The sequence below is a fragment of the Halyomorpha halys genome, unplaced genomic scaffold, assembly GCF_000696795.3.
Source record: "Halyomorpha halys isolate HHAL.00 unplaced genomic scaffold, Hhal_1.1 Scaffold1375.1, whole genome shotgun sequence".
Lineage (NCBI taxonomy): Eukaryota > Metazoa > Arthropoda > Insecta > Hemiptera > Pentatomidae > Halyomorpha > Halyomorpha halys.
In genome coordinates, this window is record NW_027110258.1 from 103971 (window position 1) to 115359 (window position 11389).

An 11389-nucleotide genomic window follows, 5' to 3' on the forward strand; every position below is an offset into this window, starting at 1 on the left:
AAAGGCCAGAGAAAATTTCAATAACATTCTCTTTCCTCTTGTTATTTGTAACTAATTCACGAAATATTTTTTCCGTTAATTTCAAAGTTGTTCACAAACAATTCTGCATATACTAATTTCTTGTCAATTGCAGATTTCTGATGCATTTTCAATCTATAACTACATAGATGTAGCTATAAGTATCGGAGTTTAAATTATTAAAAATAAATCTTCACTTTTTTGTTTAAGAAATAGGAACAGGTTGGAATAAAACTTGCATAGTTCCAGATTGGAAAGATCTAATACAGAGTGTTTCATGTAAACAAAATAAAAATATAAAATGTGATTTCATGATTAATAACAAGGAAGTCTTTCGTAATATATATTTGAATTTTAAAGTGAAAATTGGAAAAAAACGATTCTGCCATTCCTCTATTTCCATCTACACTTGTTTTTTTGGGAATTCCTTATAAGTTTATTTCTTGGGAAAATTAAAATCAAAAGAGTACTGTCAAGAACAGTGAATATTAATAATTATTATGCTATATTATTAAAAAATATTTTATCACTAATAAATTATTTTTCCTTTGTATAAGGCTATAAAAAATAAAAATTACAAATCAAACAAATTTACAGAAATAAAGAAACATACCATTTAAAAAATGCTGAGACCTTAAAGGAAAGATTGTCGTAAACATCAACAAATCCACTCAGAAACAATAAATCGTTGTGTTTAATTTGCTCATCTTCCAATCGCTGTTTTATCAGGGTTTTTTCCAGAGACCATCTACGAAACCGTTCTGTTCTGTCGGCTAAAATTTCTCCTAAGCCTTTTACATCTAAAAAATAATGATATCAGAGGTCAGATATCTTCACATTTTGACATGATGTAACTAAATCTATACTTCTAAACAATTTAAAAATACTAAAAATAAATTTGTTAAAAAATATATTTATATATTATCATCAAATATTAATTTGAAATAAAATTGAAATTGAGATAGTTTAATAACGTAAGTAAAATTATGACAAATGATATCTAGGGAAAATATAATTAAGGTATTTTATAGGTAAAATTAACAACAAAAATAAACTAAAGATATAAATAAAGTGTTAAAATCATTGATAATATAATCCGGATGATAGGGAAAGGGCCCCAAAATGTAACATAGAAGTTAAAAATAAAAGAAAATACCTTTTCATTAAAATTAGTTAGTAAAGATAATGATTTCTTAGAATTAAAATAATCCTTATTTAACAAATCACAACTTTATATGATATAATCAATTTGATCTAACTTCATTGAATCAGTTAATACAAAATATAAATTTAATAGAAATGTATTTATATATTATTTTAAAATATTGGAAGAAGATAGTTTACCGTAAGAAGTAGATTGTAGGAAAGAAAACTATTCATACAATAAAACAAGAAATAGTTTTCTTTTTCTATTTTGATACCTTTATTGACTGTCACCCAGACTATCTTCCAACAATTAAAAAATATTAGTTTAAAATAAAATTATAAAATGAAAAGGAAAATGGTAAACTAAGAACACAACAGATAATGTATTTTTATTACTATTTTGGTGATATAGGGCATATATCAACTATTGTATCCAGACCCAGTCAAACTAGAATGTGAGAATTAAAAAGTATACATATTCATGGAACTGTTTGTATAAAGAATTTATACAAGTTCTAGTTTTTTACTAGAATGGAGGAATGAAAACATGTATCAGAACACTCCTGCAATTTCTCCTGAATTGACCAACAATCCTTAGTACAATAAGATTTTTATTAAAGTGAATATTTCAAAAGCTACTTAATGATGAGCTTTCTCATAGCTTACCAGAAAATTATTGCATAATTGAGACTTCTTAGGATATATACAAATTACTCTTAACATCAGTTAACACAAATATACTTCAGACCACCAGAAGCCTTGTCCAGCTTGTGATGGAATGGTATTGGAGGAATGCTATAATTGTTGGTCATTTTGTTCCACATAACAAGATGACACAATCCGATACAGACCCAACTTGAATAATATTAGCACAAAATTGCCCAAAATTCAGGTAGAATTTGATCATAAATTGTAATAAGTATATGTAATCTAAAACCTCAAAATCAGATCTGGCTACCTGTTGTACTGAATATGATGTATTATAGTTTTAACTGATTGATAATGTTAAATAAGTAGTATTGTTTTTAATTGTGAGAAATGCAAATATGCCCAGTTTAGTTGTCATAAATGCTATATAAATAATTTTTAATTTATTACTGTTGTACATGAATATCTATATTTATAAGTCTAAGCCATGTACCACAGACTTTCACTGATATAATAATAAACTAGCAAAAAATATCTACTTGCCAATATACCTTTCAAAGTATAATTAAAACCCACTAGCGTTGAACGCCAGTTGCCTAATTTGAAATTAACATATTTGTCACTCTCATCAATGGTTTCAAAGTAGTGAACAGGAGCTATATACTGGAGTCTATGAACGCAGTAAACATCATCTATGTTGTTACTAATCACTTTAAGTTCTCCCTCAAAACCTTCCTCTAGAATGATGGGTAAAACTGATTTCCACAGTATACCTGAGAAAATAAGAAATGTTTGGTTCTACATTATAAGTTTAAACAGGTATTTTATCCGACATGCAGGACAAAAAATATATTTCAAAAACTCTCTACAGGATTGAGGATGTCACATGCCATGCTAATGTATTATTTTATACCATTTAATGGTTCTTTTACAAAGGTTGCTGAAGCAACTTTGCTTCCTAATCTACTATCGTAAAGCACTACTCGGGCTTTATCACTCGAGTTTCCATTAAATATTTGATGATCCAACCCAATTTTATTGATTATAATTCCTGTCTTAACAAGAAATGTAAATCCAATATCACATGGTGTGTCTTCAATTGGATCACCCATTGTAGAATAATCTGCAGTATCTAAAATAACACGATTAATTAAAAATGTAAATAAAATAAAGTTATGCCAACAAATCAAAATCTGTTTCACCTGGAGGATGATTGATTAGCCATAAGTCACAACCATGAGGCGTAATCCGATCTCTGATAGGATACGGGCAAACTTCATCACCGACTAAAAATTTTAATTCAATGGACCTGTTTTTCGTAAGCTGCCCCCAAGTTTCTCTGATTACTCTTCTAGCTCTAAAGTTATATTGGGCTGATAATACACCTATCAATAACGTAGCTTTGTTTGTTTCATCAAAAACTAAAGACAAAACATCATATGAAGAAGGTGGTAATTTAAGAGTTTATTTATTAAAGTTCTCATAGATCTTCTTTAATGTCAATAATTACCTAGTACATCACTTGACACAGAAGTGAAAACAAATAACATTACATCATCATATTTAGCTATTATGGATATTATCAGAACACAAAGCCCGACATAATAAATAAACATTTTAATGACAGCGCAGCAATGATGCACTGGAAAAATTATAAATAACGAATAGTATTACAAGGAATAATAAGATCACAATACATTTAATTGCAACTTTAAGTTTAGTGACAGCAATTTCACATCAAACTTAGTTTTACCGGCATTTTTTATAAATAGATAATGAATGAGTCGATCAAACTGAGCGTAACCTATATGCCTAGAGGTAAAACAAAATGGCTTTGGAAATATTATATCCACATCATATCTGAAAATCGTCGCAAATCTCATTTTTATTGAAACAAATAATAATAAATAATAAATCCTCCAGCGGTAAATTCAAAATTACTACTTATGGTATTAATATTAGTGCTTTAATTAGACCACAACTATCAACTTTCGCTTGCATAAAAGGGTCTATGAATCTCTCTTTTCCCATAATATATTTTTGTTTTTTAAAAATTGTATTATTCTTCAATTTCCTTCCTCCCTAAATCTCTCTAAATTTATTATACTCTCTATTAATCCAGTTTTATCAAACTGAATAGATATCTTTGTTTCAAATAAAAATGGTTCCAGATTGGATGAAGTTCATACATTTTACATTTGTACCCTATCTATGATCATAAGTTTAGAAGATTTTAGAGATTTTGAATTTTCTTTTTTTTTGACCCCTCAAATATTATATCAAAAGCACTTTCGATACTTTCGAGATATTGCTGATATCCTTATGATACGTAACTTAATAATGAATATATGAAGCATTCAAAACATATTTATTATATTTGTAGTTAATGATAAGAATAAAAGGTTGATATCTATAGTTAAATATTAATTAATATTTTTGTATTGTAGTTGAATAGTGGCACATCTGTCAAAATATTTTTTTTTTTTAATTTTGTGTTTGAGATATTCCATAGATTGCAACGTAGACTAAGCTTAGCTCGTAACAACTCTCAAAGCTTTAGGGAGATTTAGAAGATGACATAAATTAAGAATATAACGAGTACTATCTTTGTAATACGTCTTAGTAATACAATAAAATAACTTTCTTTGTCAGATATGTAACTATTCATGTAAAACAGTAATATGTTTCCCCTGAAACAATCAAGTAATTTATAATTTTCGAACATAAATTAATATTTATAAATTTAACAAAGCTAAAACTTTATAAAATCTCGTTTGGAATACCGAGTACTACTTTCACATAAGTGAAATTGAACAATAATATCAATTATTCCTTTAAATGTTCTATATATGATTAAAAAATATAAATATTATTAATTTTGTTGATATATATATTTTCTTACAGATTTTATTATTCATATCTACTTTTCAAAACTATTTACAGTAATTGACTAATAAAATATGATATGAAAAATGATAAAAATGGTTGATCAGAGGAATAAACTAGTAGTAAGCACATAGAAAATATGGACCCATGATTAAAAATTTTTATTACATATTTATTAATATTATTGTAAAGAAGTGGAACACCTGACCGATATTTAAGCCTTAATGATGTTAAAGTTCTTTTGAAGACTTGGATGTACGAAATAGTGATCTGATTTGATTTATAGCGTAGTAAATCACACAACTTTCACATACCATCCTACTTTAAGTTGACATTAATATTTTGTTTCAAAACGGCAAATTCTGTGCTATTCATACAGGAAATACTCCTTTTTACTTTATTTCTATTTATAGCTTCAGTAAACAAATTCTGTTATCATATTTCCATGGTTGTTACAAGAAGGGTTCAAATTTTATTTCTGTGGTGGTCCCATAAAATGAAAACTTGATCCCTCACCATGCTTTGAATAGGGTGGTATCCTGTAGATAACCCCCTCTCCCCATATATCAGAAATTAAACGACTAACCTGGAATCCTCACACAAGACTGAAAAGACAGGAAACTGCACGTCGATTTCGACTATTAAAGCACTTACTGGACAAACGGTCTAAACTTCCAATTCATTACAAAAGATTGATCCACATGACTGTAATTAGACCAATCTGGACATACGGAGTTGAGCTTTGGGGCTCCACTAAACTATCAAGTTCCAAGGCTCATAATACAAGTATAGTAACAACATGATAATTGCACTAATACTTATTTTTTTCACATTAGGGAGGACTATTAGTGATATTACAGGAGTTAAAAAAAACTAAAGTACAAGTTACAATTGTACAAGTCAGTGTAATTGTATTAACTTAAATCGAAAAGACTAATACTATTAGTTTGTACTTTTTATGAAACAGGATATTACAGTTTTGATTATTAGGGCGTTGTAGAGGCTACTACAATTTATAAGCTATATCATTACAATATGAATTGATCTGGAGTGATACAACCAATAATTTAATTAACAACTACAAAAATGAAAATAAAATAATAATCATTAAAAAAATAAAATAAAATAAAAAACAATAGTAATAATAAAAATTAGTGAATTAATATAATAGTGAGAATAAAACAAGATGATACAGAATATGAAACAAATGAGGATGCAATAATATTACTAAGGACTACTATACATTACTATTACTAAGCACATACACTGCTAATTCTAATTGTAATATAATAAATAATGTGGAGTTAAGAAAAAATACAGGCAGATATGATCATTTGGTGAATCAAAATCAGTTATTGAGAATGGTAGAAGTAAGAAAGTACCTAGTTAAATATTTCTTTTTTTAGTTTTCTTTGTGGTGGATTTATTTATTAGTTCTTATTTATTTGTTATGTGCGATTGAACAGATATGGTGTCATATAGTTTAAGGTATGTTTACCAAATTTATTATTATAGGGTGGTTCGATAGATATAATTTTCTTTCTAACATTTTTTAGATATATCGTTTCTCTTTTAAATAATATTTTATTATTATCAATAAATTTTAAGATAATTCTTTAAAAATAAAATAGTTTAGGTGGTAAAGTACCAACGATTTTAAGATTTTTTGATTTATTATTGCTGTGCGTTATTGTTATTAATATTAGATTTTCAAGTTTTGAGAAATGATTATCAGCACTGGCACCATAGCATTCGATCCCATATCGATATATCGATTCATATAGTGCTTTGTAGACCATTATTAAAGCTTTTCTGCTTACTACGAATTGGAGGTAATGAATTTTATATGAGCATTTTTTTAAGCTCTATGTGTGGTTATATTTTCGTCCAAATTGGAAATTTTCAAGATTGCAATACTTCGCTCTTGTATACGTTCCATATTAAGCGAGTAAAAACAACTCTACTTTTAATATTATTTGAATTCTTAAACAGGAAAATGTTTATTATAGAAATACATTAAATAATTTTCCTCATTTTTATGAAATAGTGAAGTATTATGCTAGATGATCTGAGTCGGAAGACACAGAACGCCGATTTTTTAAAAATCGGTTATTACTTGAACCATTTGCATGACAAGTCACCAAGGCACTAGGTGCTAATGAGGAAGAGGAACGGAACAGTTAAGAAACTGCTAGAAAGTGATAATTGGGTTGAACAAGTTACCTACGGCCATGTGTAACGGGGGTTAGATGCTCCAAGACGCAACAAGACAATGGTCAGGTACCTTCGACACCTAATAATAGGTTTCTTACTGTTCGGAGTTTGTCAAGGAGATGCATCCCTTCAGAGGAAGAAGAGGTGGCTTGTCTTCCCGAAAGGCAGTTCCTTACAGGTAATTTCATATCTTATAGTTCTAATAATCAATATAATTTAGAATGGGTCCATGAACACAGAAATCCATATTGTGAAAACTAAAAACATAAAAAGTATCATTATTAAATTTAAGTTACAGTAAAACTTCTGTATAACGGACACATACGATAACGACATTATCTGATGACAACTTTGATAGCACTTATTTGAATCTTTGTTGCATTACCAATGAAGTAATGAGATAATTCCAGTCTGATCATACTGCCTGCAAAAAATGGCAACTGTTTCAAAACTTTAAAAACAATTAATTATTCATTAAGCTCCATCTTTAAAACACGAGAAAACTTAAAACAAAATAATTTAAAGTAGAGTAAATTTGTTAAAATATGAGTCTAAAAAAGAGCAATTTACGTTCAATAATTCCCGAAATGTATTTTTTTTTAACAACAAACAACATTTCATAAAAAATGTAAAGAAAAACTAATATTTGGTAAATTTATTTTAAGAAATATATATTTCAAAACTATTTATTTATAAAACTTTGCAGGCTATTATGCTCAAGTCAAATAAATCTAATATTAAATAAATAAATTTACACTATTGCATGTTTAATTTACCTTTATTTATGACTATAACATTTTATAATAAATTCAATTATTTGCATAAACCTTAATTTACTATGCAAGAAGATATGATTGCCAGCTTCTTAAAGTAGTTTTTACTTATCAGTCATTTTTCTGAAAATAGGTTCATTGTATTAAAATTTATTTTTTTCCAGTTTTCCATATATTTTATAAGCGCAAATTTAGTTTCAGATGATTCTGTAATAAACTCAAATTATTAGGTAAAATAATTAATATTAGGTTAAATAAATAATGGAATCTTCTACGAGGAAAGATTTATTGTTAAAATAGTTTTGAGGACAATATACCCTACACAATGCAACTAACTTGCTAATTACATATCCTCCCCATAATAGCTACTTGAGTAACCGACTTTCAGGAATAAACTTATTTTCCGCTAGTTTTCTCTAGGCACGAAACTAGAGAATAATAATGCCCTAAAGAAGGATATTTAGAAACTATAGTGTTTAATAGAAGCCACAATTTTCTTCCTCATATCTGCATGTATCATGCGAAAGCCCTAAATAAGTGACTATTAATATCAATTGAAATTAATTACCAATAATGAACATTTCAAAATATTAGTTTTCTTAAAAAGAAAACTAATATTTTTTCTAACCAAGAATATCCAGAATATAATGTAATACCTGCTGCCCATAAAAACAAAAAAAGAATAATACATTTCAAAATATTAGTTTAAATAATTTAAAATATTCTTTGATTTATATAATTCATTTTATAATTTTATTGTAAGCTCAATGCGTGTGGAACGCGTTAAATTTGGGCTATACATTGTCCGAGAACTCAAGGAAAAAAGAGAAGTTAACTCACTTCGATGTTTGATTACTTTAATGAAAAATCGTAAAAACAACACAGCCAACATTAGTAAAAGAGAAAAAATGGCAGCTGTTTCAAAATGTTCCAAAAAACAAAAAAAATTTCTTTAAAATTAACAATAAAACTAGAAAATCAACAAAAATATAATTTAAAGTAGAGTAAATGTTATCAATTTTTATTTTATGTAATAAAAAAATTGTGTGATAATAGTGTTAAGTTAATCTGTACTTAAAAATCTTAAAATTTAATATAAAAGTGACAAAACAGGGAAATTAATGACGTTAGCAAAAAGTTTTTAAATTATTGGATGTGAGGTGTAAATTTATATTTAAGATTTTTCTTGAGGGTGGCCGAATCGACCGAAACATTAGAATTTCAAAAAATAAAATATTTTGGAGACTTGACTTGGATTCAAATTATTTTATTTAATTAATTAATTCATTTATTTATTGTTTGATTTGGTTTTGAGATAATTAATATTTTTATTTATTTTCAGTTGGTGTACTGCTTCCTCGTATCAACATTTGGCACACGGGATGGGATCTTCGTTATCGGAATTACTGTAGGACTCGCCTGGGAGATTCCACAGAACTTCAGGAGTTTTCTCATCAAAGAAGCCAAGGAAAAAATTGAATCGCGACATAGAAGAGAACTTTACTCTAAAATACGCCTACTTCTCGATAGGTAATGTTTGAAAAAATCATCAAAACTGCTAATTACTGATTATTAAATAAAACTTTAGCTAAAATAAGTTAATCAGTTAGAATCTCACAAGTAATGCATATAGATAACATATATGGGATAATATGGCTAGCAATGCCGATGGAACAATGGATCCTATTCACCCCTCTATTCTCAGTCCGCTGGTGTTCCTCAAGGTACAAAGTAGTATCCTCGGTCCCATCCTCTACCCCATCTATACAGCTGACATCCCAACCAATCCTAACACTATCCTAACACATGTGTGTTCGCAGCTAATAATAACCCTTTGATTGCATCCCAAATTCTCCAATCCCATATTATATCCCTCGAAGAATAGTGCCGTTATTGGAGGATTAAAGTAAATCTCAACAAATTACCAGTCAAATCACCTTTGCCTGTTGTCGTAAGCGTACTGACTGTCCAGTTTCCTTTAAAAATGTTGCCCTTACCCCTGTCGAACAGATCCGCTGCCTTGGACTGCAACTGGACAAACGACTAATCTGGAATACTCACACAAGACTGAACAGACTGGAATCAGCACGTCGATTTCGACTATTACAGCACTAACAAGACAAACGGTCTAAACTTCCAATTCATTATAAAAGACTGATATACATGACTTTATTAAGGCCAATCCACTAAACCTTCGAATTTCTCTCGCATCCAAGCGTTGCAATCCAAAGTCCTTCATAAAATCCTCAATGCTCCTTACTTAGTCACAAATAAAATCATCCAAAACGACCTTAATGTTCCATATGTTACCGACCTAGCCCGAACCAGATATCAATCCTTCCATTATAAACTTCCTAACCATCCAAACCAACTAGTTTCTAACCTTTCTTTCTCTTCCATTCACCTGGAAAGAAGATGACCTCGAGACCTTCTAATGTAGAAATAATATAGCAGTGTTACCAATGGGCAGTTTTTTTACATACCTGTAGCGCTTCATTACGTTCTCAGAATAAATTTACAGGATCTATTTTTACGTAAATAAAGTTTTAAATATCATTAAATAAATAAAAAAAAGATTGATGTATCTGATCTATGAATAAAAATTAAACAATGATTCCGATGAATAACACTTATTAGGTCACACAAATAAACAAAAACTAATAATGTATTTGTTTATTTTTATGTTTCCCTGAGTGATTGTAATCTCTTCATTGTTTTTTTTCGCCCTGATCGAGGCCTGAAATTTAGGTCGAAACATCGGCAAAATAAATAACATTTTTGTGTTTTTTTTTCTGACCAATCTTCTCTTTAAACTTCCATTATAATAGTAGTTTTTATCTTTTTTATCGCTGATGAAAATCATAATGAATAGTTTATTTATTGAATTTAAGTTATTTAAATTATGTTGATCATGCCCGGTCCATCTTCCTTCATGAGGGGGAGGGATCTTCCTTTTACAAAATAACATTTAAAAAAATGAACATTTTTTAAAATTTAATTATTGAAATTTACGACCATACGTCGTATACTTACTATAGAATAAATTGATATGAAGTAATGAAATAAAACAAGTAATACTTGTTAGAGAACTATCCATTGGTAGCATCTCATTGACTATTTTAATTTAAGAGGTCTCAAGGCCATCTTCTTTTCAGGCGCCTCTGACAATGCCTATCTATAGTTAGGTCTATTTACATGTTTTATATTTTCTATTGTTTAATAACAATTAAATGCTTTAGGCAAGGCGTAGACGGGATGTATTGTATTCTTCGAGCGATCTGTGAATCGAAACGAGTATCTGGAACCAAGTTGAAGTTTATACACAGCCTCTTGCATGGATTGTTTTCGTAAGTATTTAACATTCGATCAGTTGGTGTAAATGGTATTTAAATAAAAAAAGAATTGGAGGATTAAAATTAATTCCAAAAATCCCACCAAATCACATTTACCCTTCGTCGTAAACCAATGACCTCTTGCCTTTCAGTATCCTTTAATAATACCCCACTTATTCCTGTCGAACAGATCTGTTACTTAGGACTACATTTCGACAAACGACTGGCATGAAATCCTCATACAAGACTGAAAAGACAGGAAACTGCTCGTCAAATTTGACTATTACAACATTTACTAGACAAACGGTCTAAATTGCCAATCCATTACAAAAGACTGATCTACATGACTATTATAAGGCCTATCTGGACATA

At 28.9% G+C, this 11389-nt stretch overlaps 2 protein-coding genes across 2 annotated transcripts in view; one reads left to right on the forward strand and one right to left on the reverse strand.

The window, feature by feature from the left end:
• The window catches only part of LOC106689487 (UDP-GalNAc:beta-1,3-N-acetylgalactosaminyltransferase 2), a 4430-nt gene extending 870 nt beyond the window's left edge, over positions 1 to 3560 (reverse strand). The window contains exons 1-5 of the mRNA XM_014434462.3: positions 3323 to 3560; positions 3015 to 3233; positions 2726 to 2944; positions 2364 to 2585; positions 632 to 818 (exon numbers count right to left, since the gene is read on the reverse strand). Of these exons, the coding sequence (XP_014289948.1) occupies positions 632 to 818; positions 2364 to 2585; positions 2726 to 2944; positions 3015 to 3233; positions 3323 to 3428 (953 nt within the window). The 5' untranslated portion in view covers positions 3429 to 3560. The remainder of the gene's footprint in view (positions 1 to 631; positions 819 to 2363; positions 2586 to 2725; positions 2945 to 3014; positions 3234 to 3322) is intronic.
• A 3386-nt stretch (positions 3561 to 6946) lies between these two features.
• Positions 6947 to 11036, forward strand: LOC106689482 (uncharacterized). Its single transcript, XM_067048376.1, has 3 exons — positions 6947 to 7090; positions 9028 to 9215; positions 10925 to 11036. Exons 1-3 carry the CDS (start codon positions 6971 to 6973, stop codon positions 11034 to 11036), a joined length of 420 nt encoding a protein of 139 aa, XP_066904477.1. The 5' UTR covers positions 6947 to 6970.
• The last annotated feature ends 353 nt before the right edge of the window (positions 11037 to 11389 follow it).